The sequence below is a fragment of the Haplochromis burtoni genome, unplaced genomic scaffold (assembly GCF_018398535.1).
Source record: "Haplochromis burtoni strain Fernald_Lab_line unplaced genomic scaffold, NCSU_Asbu1 Contig_94, whole genome shotgun sequence".
Lineage (NCBI taxonomy): Eukaryota > Metazoa > Chordata > Actinopteri > Cichliformes > Cichlidae > Haplochromis > Haplochromis burtoni.
In genome coordinates this window covers 1908606-1924595 of record NW_024582455.1, presented here as the reverse complement: position 1 = coordinate 1924595, position 15990 = coordinate 1908606, and the positions used below count along the sequence as shown (strand labels likewise).

The 15990-nt window shown below is 42.1% G+C and overlaps 1 protein-coding gene across 2 annotated transcripts; it reads left to right on the top strand.

Moving 5' to 3' along the window:
- Positions 1-636: 636 nt before the first annotated feature.
- On the top strand, positions 637-10450 carry si:ch211-11n16.2 (zinc finger FYVE domain-containing protein 1). Of its 2 annotated transcripts, none has more exons than XM_005926564.3 (12): positions 637-705; positions 1611-1892; positions 2093-2315; positions 2411-2628; positions 2773-2879; positions 3483-3591; positions 3675-3772; positions 3886-4003; positions 4802-4972; positions 5124-5316; positions 7316-7414; positions 9087-10450. In XM_005926564.3, exons 2-12 carry the CDS (start codon positions 1875-1877, stop codon positions 9317-9319), a joined length of 1587 nt encoding a protein of 528 aa, XP_005926626.1. In that variant the 5' UTR covers positions 637-705; positions 1611-1874; the 3' UTR covers positions 9320-10450. The 2 variants fall into 2 exon arrangements, with proteins under 2 accessions (XP_005926626.1, XP_005926624.1); XM_005926562.3 differs by having other exon boundaries at positions 651-900.
- Positions 10451-15990: the final 5540 nt, after the last annotated feature.

The window sequence follows — 15990 nt, the reverse complement described above, 5'->3', positions numbered from 1 at the left end:
GGTGGCGATTTTATTTGACTCAGGCTAGAGACAAGGGTGTTAAAGCGACTATGCCAAAGCCTGGGCTGGCATTTTCCACTCCCTAGACATTGGAAGGAAGGGAGGGAGGAGATGAGGGAGGAAGGAAGGAAGGACTCAGAGCCGTTAGAGCAGCAATGCTGGAATTTCTTTCTCCATGTCATGTTAGCAGCAGTGGCGCCGCTCTGAAGCCAGTGACATGTGATATTTATAGATCTGTGCTAACAAATATTTAATGAACATTAGCAAGCAGCTCTAGCATGGAAGCACCGCTCCGATAGAATACTCTCTGTCAGTTAAGGAAACTTTGATTTTGTGCGTTATTCTTTAGTTGTGAAGAATAATAAATGTGTTATTTTGTATTAACGTAGCAAGAAATGTTAGATGAACGTTATTTGTGTTTGGTTCACATCATTAATCCTAAATAAGAAAAAAATATAATAATAATATATATTAGGGGCCACAAAAGACCGGGCACATGGGTCCACTCGGTTTTATTTTATGCTTTCTCATTCCCTGATGAAGGAAGTTTGTTGAATGGCATGTGAGGTGCTGTATTGCGGCTGACCACACGGTGGTGCTCATGTTTAGACCAAAGTCAAACAAGCGCGTCTTACGTTGCTGCCCTGCGTGGCCCCATCTGGCTCCTCCTACAGTCCACGCGCTGTTGTTGTGATTGACCGACAGGTAGGCGTCATGTTAAACTTTCGCTTTGCTCTTTCGTGCTGCTGCCACAAATGCGTTTCAATTAAGTGAACAACGATGTCCGATATACTGATGAAAGAAATGGATAGTTTGTCGATCAGTCCATTGAAGCCAGAGGACCGTCCCAACGGCGGCGGCCGGAGCTTCCTGCTCGTGGACGAGCAAGAAAACCTGCAGGTAAAGTTAGCTAACATCAGCTGAGCTAACGGCGGCTAACAGTTAGCCGCTAGGCTAGAAAGGGGAAGACTCCTGTTACGGAAGGCCCTTAACTATCTTTTGTCACGAAAAGAAAAAAAATGTTGGATGAGCCAAATCTGCTTTCAGCGCTAAATCGATCTTTTTGTCTTGAAGCTAATAAAGCAAGTTTGTTGAGGCTTTAGCTACTTCACGACGCTTCGCTAATGCGACGTTAAACAGCGTGTTTGGATGTTCGTCGTGTTTAGCCTCTTGTCTTTTTAGCCTTTGTCTGTATACAGCCCGTGGCTTTAACGTGTGGATGGTGTCTTGCTTATAATACTGTGAAAAAACATTAAATTTAAGTTGTAAATAAGAGCAGCACAACAGCAGACAGGGTTGCTATTAGGAAAGTCCCTGGTGAGTCATACAGCACAGTTGACCCACATGGAAGGCACCCTCACAGTGTTACAAAGTACAAGAGATAATGTTTTCTTGTGTACTTAAGGTAATCTGTATGAACAACCAGCGTTAAGATTGAAGTGACTAATCCCCCGCAGTTCTTTTTTTTTTTGTTTCTTTGTTTAAAATAAATAATACCGTTCGTAAAGAATCAGTAAAAGTAATTTGCCCAATTGTATCACGGTGCCACAAAATAGCTCATCTCTGTAACCAGCCTGTCTCTTGGTGCTCTTTCTCCTCTCATCTTATAGGTCCGGGATGAGGCAGAGTTCGTGGAGCGACTTGGCTGTGCCGACGTAGCGGGCGTCAAGGTCCTCTCCATCTTTGGAAACACCGGTGATGGCAAGTCCCACACGCTTAACCACGTCCTGTTTGATGGCGAGACTGTTTTCTACACCTCCAAGTCCCCCAGCTCCTGTACTGTGGGAGTTTGGGCTGCTTACAACCCCACTCTCAGCCTCATTGCGCTGGATACAGAGGGCCTCTTGGGAGCCGCAGCCAATCAGAACCAGAGAATGCGGCTGCTGCTGAAGGTAAATTTAGCGGTTGCTGCTTGGTTTGGGTGGAATAATGGGAGGAGTCTGTGATTTTGTGTGCTCACTTCTAGTGTTGTCTTCTTTACTTTTTCTGCTGAGGTAATGGTCACATCCTAATCATGTAAACAGAACAGTGAAACTCACTTTATTTCAAGCAAGTCATCTTATTTCTAGATACATTTTTATTTCAATTTCAGGTGCTGGCAGTGTCGGATATAGTGGTGTATCGCACACGGGCAGAGCGTCTTCACAATGACATGTTCCAGTTCCTGAGTAGTGCCTCAGGGGCATACCTGAAGCATTTCACCCCAGAGCTAAGGGCCCTGTCCACCCGCTGTGGTCTGGATGTACCCCTGTCCTCTTTGGGGCCTGCAGTCATCATCTTCCAGGAAACAACACACACGCAACTCCTGGGCCAAGGTACTTCCAAGCAGAACTTTAGGATAATTATTTCCCTTGGTTGTAATTTCCTGTGTCACAGATTTCAATGTTATTGTCTTTCCTTCCTGTTGTAGACTCAAAGATGGCCGGCTATGCAGACACACTCCTCCAGAAGCGTTTTCATGACCTGGGTTTGGGGACAGAGGCCTTCAGCTCAGTGCAGTACGTAGGCACTCAGACGATCACACCGCCCACAGACTATAGTGGGCTGCTAGAGGCCATCAAGCAGCAAGTGAAGAACACTCATACACGGTCCCCCCGCCAGCCTGGGATAGTGTTTCATGCACTAGAAGTAAGTGAAGAAGCACCATATTAGAGGCCTTTTAAGAAAAAGCACATGATTCTTTTTAATCCTTCCTTTGTGTCTCCTCAGCCTTTTTTTCAGCTCCCATCTAGTTCTCTGTCTTCTAATCCCTTCTGTTTTTGTTTCAACAAGGCTCTGAGTGAGCGTTTCTGTGGAGAACTATCAGATGAAAAGATGACACTGTACTCCTTCTTCCCAGATGAATACTTCACCTGCTCAGCTCTCTGTCTCAGCTGCAAGTAAGTCAGTAACGCTGTCTACACACAAGAGCTAGAACGGGTCCTTAAAATTTGAACGTATGGTCAACCTAAACCTGAAATATTTAGATTGCATAGTTGGGAATGTGTGAGAAGTGTGTATTATTATTGTTGATCTGGAAACTGTACTCATCTCCAGCGCTGGGTGTTTGCAGATTACCTAATCACCTTGGATGGACTGTTATTATAACCACACCTTTCCTGAGCTTTTTCTCATTTAGTTTGATCCAAATAGTTCTAGTTTTCCATCTCAGAACAACAGCCTTTTACTGTCTCTGTGACTGAATCACTGTAGAGAACAGTATTCTTTAAAAATGGGAATCCTCTGCTTTTCTTGTGGATGTTAACTATCTCCTCAGTGGGATGCATAAGTGCTAATTCTTTTTCCATGTTTTGGTTTTGGTGAAGAGAAACCTACTTTGCTTCTTAGCTACTCTTCTTCCTTGTTCTTTCCTAAAACCTGAGAGCAGCGTGTGTGTGAGAAATTATAACACTTGTTCAGAATGAGTGCACTGTAACCATAGGTTTCTTACAAATCCCCCTCTCCTTCACCAACTCTAATATCTTGTCATGTCGACTCTCCAGCATTCGCTGTAAAAATGGAATGAACCACCTGAGAGACAGAGTTCCCCACATGGCAGATGGACTCTGCCAGTATGCACACCAGTACAACAACAAGGTCCTCATCTGTAAGGTAAGAACAGAATTTCACTGCTAGTTTTGGTGAACCTGTATGTTGTTGTTGTTGTTTACATCTGTTTTGTGTTGCATGTCCAGAGGTGCTATGAAGCTGGCAGAGAGGTGATTGTTGTGCCCAAAACATCAGCTTCGTCTGATAATCCCTGGTTTGGACTGGCCAAGTACGCCTGGTCAGGGTATGGAAACTCACATATACACAATTAGGCGGACGCTTACACTCCTCTTTGCCTTTCAGCCAATAATCTCACTTCCACTGTCTGCTGCCTTGTTCCTCTCGTCCCTCTTTCAGATATGTGTTGGAGTGTGCTAGCTGTGGGGTAATCTACCGCAGCAGACAGTACTGGATGGGAAACCAGGACCCAGAGAGTGGTGTGGTGCGATCAGAGGTCAAGCACGTCTGGGAGGATGTGAGTACTAAAACATGCTTAACTCATGTTTATATTTAATAATGTTTATTTCACAAAAAACATCAAAAGAATTTGTGGAGAGTGTAAAAAATAGCACCTGTTGGTTTTATGTTACATATTTTTAGTCTTTGTAAAATAAGCACGCAGTACTGAAATACTGTTTTGGATTTTTATTGCCTGTAATTAAAGCAGAGGCAAATTGTTTTAGTGATTGTTGTCCTGACACTCAGTAAGGTACTGTCATATTTTGTCACTGCCCTAGAGAAAAAATATTCTGTAATGGTTAAATTCATTTCTTTAGGCTGTCTCGTTATGGGTTGGGGTGTTATTTAATATATTTACTTTTAGTTCTGCTAATCTAAATAAGTAGCAACTAAACGTTTGAGGTGTGGTGGAGTACACCCTGTGCCATCAGTTTGGATTCATCCCTGCATGCTGCAGGCATTGCTGCTATAGAGAGAGCCTGCAGCTAAGCTTTCTCTGCACACAGACAAAACAGGATGCTCGCATGTTTTGTCAGATGTAAATTTAAGTGAAACACTTGGACTGTTGAGCCATGCTATAACACCATCATTGCCTTCCTCCCTGCAACTGGGAGTTCCCAGTTATTGGCCTCATGCGGTAATTCTGATATTAAATGCTAAACTGCAAGAAATTCTGGGGGTTAAGATGATTCACTTCAGCTGATTTGCACTTGTGACTGTAGAAATGATGGTGGAATCACTAATGGGCACTTAATTTGCCCATCATCCTCTTTATCAAGCTTTTAATTGAGATCACACTCTTGTCTTTCTTCAGTCTGACGCTTTTCTAACCAGCCACCAAAATGCTGCCCAGAGGGTCTTGGATGGGATGAACTATGTGATTCAGTCAGTGTCAGAGTACGGTACTGGCCCCACCAAAGCCGTCACTGCCTGGATTACTGACCAGGTGGCACCTCCATACTGGAGACCTAATACAGAGATCACTGTGAGTATGAAGGGCTAACATTTAGAAACACAACATAAGGCACTAGAATAACTATAGCAGTTATAAGTGGTTAAATTTTTGGTCTTCATTGACTTGTGTCTGTCGGTGTGATATCTGCCATCATTGTATCCCCCTCCCTCTTTCCCCTCAGGCCTGTCATGGATGTCAAAAGGAGTTCAAGGAGGCTGAAAGGAAGCATCACTGTCGATCATGTGGGGAGGGTTTCTGCCATCCTTGTTCCAGCCGCAGGATGCCGGTGCCAGAGAGGGGCTGGGGCAACAGTCCTGTCAGGGTGTGTGAGGCCTGCTACCGCCAGGGAGGTCCTCCTGACACCAACAGCCAGGGTAAGACAGAAACAAGCTGTCAGTTAAACTGCTGGACGAGCCTAAACCTAGAGTTACATTAGACAAATGTCTTTCATCATTGTAGTCACTAAGCACTCAATTACAGGTGAGCCCACATTTACACTTAATGTTATGTGACACGCACACCTGTGTATACAATGCTGTTAATTTTAATATTAGACGATGATAACCTGAGTAAATTTTTAAAAATGCAGTTTTTATTTGTTATTTTAGTTATTGAAGGACGAAAGTTATCCAGATCTCCATGGTCACTTGTGAAAAAGTAATTGCCTCTAAACCTGATAACTGGTTGTGCCACCCTTGGCATCAAAAACTTTTGTCCCACTCTTCGCTGCAGAATTGTTTTAATTCAGCATTGGTGGTTTATTTATGTGACTGTCACTCACATTGTTGCCATTTTTGTCCAGTCTCTTTCTTAATGTTGAGTCATGAACTCCACAATAAGACTCAATGTGAACTCTGACCTTAAGTGAGACAAGTTGACCTGCAGTACTTTAGATGTTGTTCTGGGTCTTTTGTTACCTCCTGCATGACTCATTGATGCGCTCTTGGAGTAATATGGCAGGCTGGCCACATTTGGGAAGGTTCACCACCCTTCCAAGTTTTCTCCATTTGTGGATAATGGCTCTCACCATGGTTCACTGGAGTCTTGAAGCCTTAGAAGTGGATTTGTAATCCTTTTCAGACTGATAGATGTCAGTGAGTTTGTTTCTCGTGTGCTCTTGAGTTTCTTTCGGTTGTGGCATGATGTGCTGCTTTTTGAGATCTTTTAGGCTACTTCACTTTGTCAGACAGGTTCTATTTAAGAGATTTCTTGATTAAACAGGTCTGTCAGTAATCAGGCCTGGGTGTAGCTAGTAAAGTCAAAGTCAGTCTACACAAATATGTGGTTAATTCATGATTTATAAAGATGGGGCAATTACTTTTTTACATAGGGCCAGTTAGGTTTGTATAACCCTTATTAGATGAAATCACGAGTTAAAAACTGCATTTTGTATTTAACCCTCTGGGGTCGACGGACGCGCCGGCGCGTCAAAATCACATGACCAATTCAAGACGACACAGCTACAAGATGCAGCGACTCAGAGTCTCCATTTCAACTTGGGTCGAAAGTACGGACTTCAAACTATATACCAGTTTTTGAATTGTGTCGATGGGCCACAGGCAGATTCCAGTGTAAACGCTGTTCCCACATGGAAAACGGGACCTCCTGCTGTCAGACCTGCAGGGTTTAGGCCTGTGGTGTTCTCCTCTGTCTTATACTGAACACAAACTATTTTTTTGGACTGACACAAATAGTTAGTGTGCCTTCTTATTTGATGCAGCACACCTGATTGTTCTGTAAATAGATTTAAATGGTTATATAAAAAACGCCCGAGGCCTTGGCTGCATTTTTAAGTAAATAGTACCAGATAACTTTGTTGTTTGCAAAACTTGTGCATAAATTTTAGACATGTACAATTTCTATTTGCATTTCAAGTTATGAAAATGATTCGTTAAACATGTTTGTGGGTTTTACAGTAAAAAATAAAACTTTTTTTTTTACTCAGATTTTGAATTTTTTGTCTGAATTTAGATCAATTGTGCTAATATAGTATATAAAAATGAAAAAATAACTCAAATTCCAGTTATTTGAGGTTGTGCTGAAAATAATGATGATAAACAGTTTTTAAAGGTGAAATATAGACGTAAAATCAAAAGTAGTCAAAAACAGCCAATTATACCCTGGATCCCAGAGGGTTAAGCAGGTTATCTTTGTCTAATAATAAATGTCTGGTCTGAAAGATTTAAGTGTGACAAATATACAAAAAAACACGGTATCACGAGGGGAGCAAATACTGTGTCATGTATTTATACCAAACAGTGAGACTGTGTGTTTTCATGCATTTGATGCTGGTCGTCGTGGCTCCTGACTTGTTGTTATTACTGCTTTTGTGTTTTGATTTCTTTGTCTCTCACACACACCTTGTTTGTTTAGTCTGTAAGGTGGAGCCTCGTGGTCTGATAGCTCGCAGGGTGACGGAGGTGGCACAGTCGACACTGGACATGGTCACCACAGCTGTGGACTACCCTCTCTGTGAGCACTGCTTTTTTCTTTTACCATTACATGTTCTGTTGGTGCTCTGCAGCTTGTTTTATATTGTCTCCTCACCACTCAGATATTTGTTGGTAATTCTAATACCTGGTTTTAGCACAACCACTCCATGAGTGTGTTAGGATAGGCTAATCTACAGGCGTAGGTACATCTGGGACATGATCGGATGGTTGGTTTCAGAGTGATTTTGCATACTGGTGTTTGTCATCCACGAAGACTGAGTGCATGTCTGTGCAATACCACTAAAATTATATATTATCCACCAGTATCAGTTTAAATTAATGTATAATTAAAGTCCAACTAGTTTGATGAACTGTGATGAAATTCCAGACTGCTAAGCTTCAACATCAGTGCAACAAGAGCCAGTTTACCTGTGACAGTGGCAACAAATTCAGTTAGTCAGTGATTTTAAGTTAAAGCTGGTACCAAAGTCTCAATAGGCTTCTGATCATAAGCAGAAACACAGCTGCAGATCGAAACAGCGCCTACCTTTTTTTAAACTTTGATTTTATATGTATTTGTAAAGATATGATGTAAAATGTCCCGTTTTTGTCTCAACTCCTTTAATAATAAAAAAATAAAGATCCTTTCAAAAATTCGTGAATCCAGATCAAAAATATAATAACTTCTAAGTTTTGTCAAACTCTACGTGTAGTAAATATTAAATGCATATATTTTTATATAATGCTGCTTTCAGACAGACAAATCCAACCTGTCACACGACCTCATCGGTGGAGGTAATAATAGAACGCTTTGGCACAATTTGGGATTTGCTCGACCTTGCTCTAAAACACAGATGAGTAAAAGCCTCAGACTTGGCACAAGAGTTTATTGTGGAAACTGATGTTTGAGTGGCTGAGTGCTCCTGCAGAGTGAAGGACATAGCGTGAAGTCAGCCTCAATGAACGGTTTCCAGGAAGGAAAAACCAAATATATAGGATGTTGGGCAAAGGGATTAAAATAAATGATTCTGAATCACCAACCTGACCAGCACTGCAATGGTGACCACATAGGTTCTCAGATGATAGCTGGATATATCAGCTCTCCTCTGATGACAGCAGCCGGGGTTTGGTGCTTCTAGTGTAGCGAATAGCCTTGTGAATAATGGATAACTGGTATTGGGTGTAAGGCTGGTGGTTATAGTTTGCTAGTCCAGATCAGTTTAAAAAACGAATTAACAGGCAAAAATGTCAGGTTTAGGTTTGTGTTTCAGAAAATGCAGTCCCTCTTTGTCCCTCCACGCAAGCTGTTTACTGGAATACAAGCCTCAACTGTGACTGATCAAGACTACAAACCTAAACCTGAAAGCTTCTTGTACAAGAAAAAGAATCTTCTTCTCTAAGAAACACAGAGAGAAACACAGAGAGGGAAGATAGTTTTCTTTAGTGGAGCTGAAAGGGGTGTGAATGAGCTGTAATGGAGATGCTGTTAGATGGGTACATATTACATGTTGCCATCTTAGGTGGTGAATGTAACTTTATTAACAACACTGGACAAAAAGAAGACTTCCACTTTGAAGTAGTCAAAGCTTTGAAAAGTTCCCCCTCCCAACACACGAACAATGCATTTATGTTCTAAGAAAATAGAAAATAAAAAGCCAATCTCCGATTTAAAATCTTAAACTCGCTCTTCTCTGTTTGCCCGTCCGCTTCAGGTTTCGTGAAGGACGTGGCTCGGCCAGACTACTGGGTGCCAGACCAGGACATCACCAAGTGCAACCAGTGCTCCAAACCTTTCACTCCAGCCATGTCGAAGCACCATTGCAGGGCCTGTGGGCAGGGCGTTTGCGGGCCCTGCTCCACACACAACAAGCCCGTGCCCTCTCGAGGTTGGGACCACCCGGTCAGAGTGTGTGACAGCTGTCACGCCCGCACAGACAGCCTGTGACCTTTTCCACCAGGCAAACTTCTCAAAGTGCTCTCAGTTTTTCTCAGATGGGCTACAAAACACTGTGAATCTTGGCACTGCTGCTCCTTGGAAACCAGGAAGGGGACTAAATGGCAGGTCTGGAATCAGCCTTTGTTTTATGTGAAACGGGAGCTGCTCAGATATGTAGAAGGATGACCATCTGGATTCCACCGCTCAGCCGGGATTTGCTTTCGGTCTCTTTTGCCTTCTTGAGCGACTGATTTTCTGTCAGCCGTGAGATGATTGACAGCCTCTACTGACCAATCGAAATGCTTTAACTGGAGAAATGGGAAGCTGGACATGTGTTTTGAACTGACTGCTTTTAAGAATGAAGACTTTCATCTCGACCAGTTATCATTATAACAGCAGAGCTTGAACTCTTAACTGCACTCGAGGGTGGTCTTCCATGCTCATTAATTTCTCTTTGCACAGGCCAGCACCATGGTTCTCAGTTTGAATATGCTCATAGTTAAATATGACAGGAGGACGAGTAAAAGGGACGTACTGGGAATAGTGGGAGATTTTAAAAGTTTGAATGGTCTTTTAAAACGTAGCCACTCACTGCAACCACTTACACGGTGACAAGTCCTGGTTAAGGAGTATGTATAATCATGATAGTGGGGGGGGGGATGCTCCTACAGTACTCAGGGCAGAATGCAATGCAAATTGGAGAAACACAAACTGCAGCAGTGTGTGCCTTCATGGGAATCTTAACACCCACTTATTTAACCTCTTGGGTTTGCTTTTGGAGATTTCTCTGTACGTTCAAATTCTGAGCTCATTTGTGCCTAATTATAGAGCCACGATTATAGCCTCCATCCTCTCGTGAAGTTGTATCTGCAGTATAAAATATGTAGCTGTTGTCATGTTAGACATTCCATTATATAGAAGTACCTGTGTACTAATGTAGATTTGCCTTTCTGGGGTTTTATAAGAAGTGAAGCACTGATGTTTCCAGGTAGCTCTCTCAAGCCCTTTTCAGACATCGCTGCTCTCATCAATCTATCAGAGTGACGGCGTTCTGTCGCTCAGTCATAGTCATCTCAAAGGCTTCAATCAAAAATGCCAACAATAATGACTGGAAGAGCAACACATGATTTTTTTTTTTTTTTTTGTGTGCAACAGGAGTTGTCAACATAGGTACTTTAAAGCATTAGGTTCTATCTGGCAGTGTCACTAAGAGCAGTGTGTGTGTGTTTGTTTGTGTGAGAGAGCTGAGCTCACCCCTCCAGCACAGGCTCGGAGAGTAAGATCTCCTTTCTGGTTTAAATTTTCTTAAAAGAAACTACGATTAAATGACGTTATGTGCAGGTTATTTCTGGTCAGGGATTCTCTAATGAGGGGAGTGGCTCACTGAGCAGCAGATATCATCAGCTGTCTTGTGTGCATGTCCGTAGTTGTAACTCGGTGCATTTAGACTCATTTCTTGGTCTGAAATACCAAGACTGCTGCTGTTTCCGATGAATTGATGGGAGTTGGTGTCTTTGAAGGGCTTTAAAACAAAGAACACACCTGATAGAGTTGCTCTCATGGTGAATGACATGCAAATGATATAAACACTGATGGAAGAAAAACGACATTTTCTCTCTCTCGAGACGTTTTCTGTGTATCATACTGGACTCTTTAGTGCTTTATCCCAGTTTTCAAAATAACCACTTATCAAATTTTCTGTTAAATCTAGCAACTGACAATCTCAGTTTTTGATGAGGCTCATCCAAATAAATAAATAAAACAAAGGAGAGATTTGTGTCTATAAATATGTGAGCAGGAGTAGCTTGACGGCCGTCTTTGTTCTGAATGAGCGCGAGCGCATAAGTTGTGAGGCGACGGCGAGCACTGCAACTGGAACGAGTCGCTCTTCTCTTTGACTATCTCTGGTTTTTCCTCAGATAGCATCAGTAGAGAGCGCGCGATGTGGAGATGGAAAGCAAAGCGATAACACACAGCAGGCTTTGTCCTTTACTGCAGTCAAGTAGAAGTAATCTGCATCCATTCATCTCCATCTTTAACTCCGCTGGCTTTAAAACCGTCATCCCATCCAAACCAACTATAGCGTTGCGTTTCCCCATTTTCATCAGTTCAGGGTGACATTTTGGCTCGATCATCATTGTGTTCTCACCGCCTGTAATTAGTTGTTTGTTTTATTCCTGTTCTGCCAGTATTCACAAAACGTTTTATGAGTAGTGTTGGTTTGTGAGCCAGCTGCTGCTGGAGTCAATCCATCTCCTGTTTTTGTGTAGGGAAAAAAAAAAGCTTCATATCGCTAATGAGTGTGGTTCGATTTGGCTCCGCGGTTTAACAGCTCTCTATTCACAGTAGCAGTAAATTTCTTTGTAGTACACACCGAGTCAGACAAATTGAAATTTTATCTGTCTTCTCTTTGGCAAAATAAGATTATATTCTGTTTTTCCATTTCCATTTAAGATCTCTTTGTAGTTGGGCTTATGGGTCACACACTGCCCACATGAGCTCATCGTGTGTGTGTGTGTTTTGTCTGTTTAAAATCTACTCTCCTCTATTTTGCTCTTATTGATAAGCCTCTGTCCTCAGAGGTATTCTCAGCTTGCTGCTGCTGTGCTTGGCTCTTTTTTTCCCTCCGTGTTCCTTATTGTGAGCCTGGTCGATGTAGCAGTGCAGATTAGATCTTGGCTGCATTCTTTGGTTGTTCATCTTTTTTTCTTTGTGTTCGTCTCTCTTTAGAGGATAATTAGTCTACCCTGAAAATCCTAGATAATTCTGTTTATAGAGTGGCAGGTGACCTTTCCACCCAAACTATAAACGTGTTAATGTGACAGAAGCAGAGGCTGGGATGTGTGTACAGTCTGTCTCGTTACATAAAGAGTTGCCATTTCTGTAGTTATCGTGCAGAAGTTCTGTGCGAGGAGGTAAAAGTGATGAAGTCTAATATTTGAATCCATATAATGAATGCAGTGCATAAAAACAAAACATGCATTTGTGTTCCTCTGAAGTCATCCTGCTGCTGTGATTATCTCCTCCATCATCAGTGCAGGTGAGTCATGCACATCCAGGCCATGAATTGACCTCCTGTCTGTTTCACTGATGAGCTGGAACAGTGTGGATTGTGGACACTTCACACTTACTCTTCTTTTTTATTTGTCAGCACAAAAACATTAATCTTGTACAAGAACGCCTCGTCCCAGATTTAGCTGCTAGCTCATATCCACCTGCAGTCCCTGGGTGAACAGTCATAACATTAAATGAGCTATAAACTGCAATAACAGAGGTACAAGATACTGATGAATTCATATAATTTAATAAAAACCCTCCCGTCTCACGTAATATTAGGTACTCAGAGTATTACATACGATACAAAACGTGTCTTTTCCAAACTTTCCAAGCTTTGCTCCAAGTTTGTTGTTTTTTTTGGGTTTTTTTGTTTGTTTTTTTTTAAACTAGTGTCTTGTGTTGTCTAGCATTTCGATTCTTGCTACTGCATCTTTGTTCGCTTTGATACTTTTATCTCTGTTCTCTCCAGAGTGGAAGTGATGTTTTGTTGAGTTCTTCAAAGGACGCGGTCGATTTCTGTGGGTGACCTGTCCTGCGTTGATTTTGAATTCCAATAGTTTCTTTTCAACCTGAAAGCTTTCCACTCTGCTGTACCTGTCCTCATCGGCTCTCCTCTGTTTCTATTTATTGGCTTTTGTATTCTGGTGTTCATGTTACCTTGGAGTCAACTGCAGTCTCCACAGATGAAATCCAGCCTAAACTAATGGCCCTGCACTGTTGTGTGTGAACAATTCATAGAGCTGGACTAGACTCACTCCTGTCAGTCAGTCAGCAGCTCGCTTTTGTACACATGAAAATGGAGGCAAAGATGTTACTGTAAAAGACTAAAATACACTTGAATTAATCTTACTGTAAATACACACATATTCCCAAGTAATTTTCTCTCTCTCTCTCTCGCTCTCTCCCTCTCATTCAAGGTCATTTGAAGTTCATTGTCCCTGGTGTTCAATGACACCATCCATACAGTATAGATAGATATAGTAAATCCATGCAGTAGTCCTCATGTCCTTCAAAAACCAATTCCACATTGCACCAGCATGGACACGAGATCTGGAGAGGGATGTCTGTGAATAGATTGTCGATGCCACAGCAAATCAAAGTAAATAACTTTAAAACATGATGGACAAATCTGAGGTATCTGCACAAAATGTAAATTTTCCGATTTTTGTTTTTTTATTTCTGCCGTTGTGTGTGTATATAGATGATAAGCTCCTTATGGTTTACTTCCCAAGCACACATTTGGTCCTTGGCAAGGCAGTTCTGCTCAAAAACTGACTGGTTCAGTACAAACAGGTTCTGTAGGTGCAAAACACGTGGTCTCAGCTGAGTGACTGGTTTGCACTGCCCCGTGTATTTGTGCTGGGGGGGGGGTTTCTCCAAAGCACTGTGGAAAAATCCAAGAGCACTAAGTCTGAACAAGACACTCTGCTGAAAAAGCCACCAGCCTCTTGAGTTTTTATTCTGTCTCAGTGCCAGGTCCTGGATCAGAGCGTGACTGCTGAAACATGTGATGATGCACTTAAAGTGGGTGTTACATGGTTACTATATATGAGTATCCCGAAGTAGGTTTTGTCACGGGAAGGTATGATTTAAAGATATCGAGACTTTTTAAAGACTCAGACGATGACTTTTAAATCCACCGTTGTAAAGCCCAAACGGTTTAGGACCGAATTAATTCAATTATATTTACTTATCAGTTTTATTTGTATGGCACCAAATCACAAAGGCAGTCACTTCAAAATCCTTTATATTTTAAGGTAAAGGCTCTACAATAATGTAGAGAAAACCCCAACAATCAGATGACCTCCTATGAGCAAGCGCTTTGTGATAGTGGGAAGGAAAACATCAAAACGGAAAGCAACAATAGCCTAAATTCTCAGATCTCTGAGAAAGTAATTATTTTTGATAAAGTTTTAATTATGCTGCAATTTAAAGCAAAAACTTACAGCACCATTATTATTTTCGTCTCAGTAGATGTCCAGTTGAAAATGACCCACCGCAGACCCGATGACAGATCAATACTTGTCAGCATCTCTTTATTTTTACAGTTGCTGTCACCAATAATAACAACCACAGACAGGCAGCACAGCTTTTTATGCCAGCGAGGCGTGCTTGCATAGGCCGTGCAGGTGCGTCCATCTCCCCTGCAGCAGCACCGCAGACCATGCCCCGCCACACCAGTATTTTATGAGCAGATTTCCAGTGAATTTTGCACATTAATTATTAATTACAGCCCAATCCGGTGGAGAGGTGTGGTCCTTCTTCTCTCTGTCACCTTTTTATCCCTTTGAAGAAGTTAGGCTCCATAAATGTCAAAGAGGTAAGTATTATTTCTTAGTTGCAGTGAATAGATAGAAGAAAATAAACTGCAGAAAACCAAACAGAAGAAAGAAGAAGAGAAATAACAATTCAACATAAACCAGTGACACACTCCGGGCCTGATCAACCCTGGCAGGGCCTCCTTAGATGAGGGTGTCTAGTGATAATGGCCCAAACACCCGATGAATCCAAGGTCCACTACTGACGATGTGTCCCAAACTGCTAAAGTTTCTGGGCTGCCTTTCCTCATAACAGCCATCCCTCTTTCCATTTAAAGCAATGCATTATCAGGGATTGTAACATCCAGTAATAATGTGGCACAGTGGGAAATGAGTATTGGTAGTTTCCTTCTCTTCAGATTCAAGGTCCTGTTCTTGTGGATACAGATATTTATCAACCATTGTTAATGATATTTCAGCCAGAACTAAAACAGGTAGAAGAAGGTTTAAATTTCGATTTGCAGCTTTCATTTTTAGGGCCTTAGCTGCTTTTATGAGATCCCCCTGCTCTTCTTTGCAAACATGGAAAACCAGTGGAAGCTTAGCATAGCAACATTGAAACCCACTGCACAGAATAGAGCAGGCAATCAATGACTACAGATTTCATTTAGTCAGAGGACTGCCTGAGAGAAGCAGGTGTGTGGGAGATGGGTTCCAAAGCAGCTTGCAGATGCAGCAATTCTAGGCTGTGTAAAGAAGTTTAAAAAGGAAAACAAAAAGCATGTCCTATGAGTTGGACATTTAGATGCATGGGTGGCCGTTGAGATACTGGTATCAGCTGAATTTTAAGCGTTGGCTTTAAAGGCTGTAAAGACATGCACATACATAATCAAAGACATTACAGAGCTCCAACAGAACTGGCATGAGCAAATCATGTAGCAGCATGAAATAGGTTGTCGGGCCCATGTTGTGATTCCTCGTGTTTTCACAGGAGGGCGCCAGATGAGCATAAATAATGTGGCTGGAGCTTAGTAAATTTTGTATGAGACCACCTACTGGTAAGTGTCCTGAATGAGTCCCAGCAGGGGATTTTACAATGAAGCTGTCCTATTTGGAAGTTAGAAATGTGCATTTTCTCAGCTAGTGAGTTATTCGTGATTTCAAGAAGCTCAGAACTCGACTCCCACTGCTTCACAAACAGAGCTAGATGCTGTAGGGAGATGGATACATGCTCCTCAGTAGAGTCACATGAGAGTGATTTGATCACTATATTATTTGTTATGTCCCCTGCACCTTCATTGGCCTTGCAGTGGCAGTGCATAGGTCTATGGGCTTCATTGTCTGAATTGTCCACACCTTCTCAGG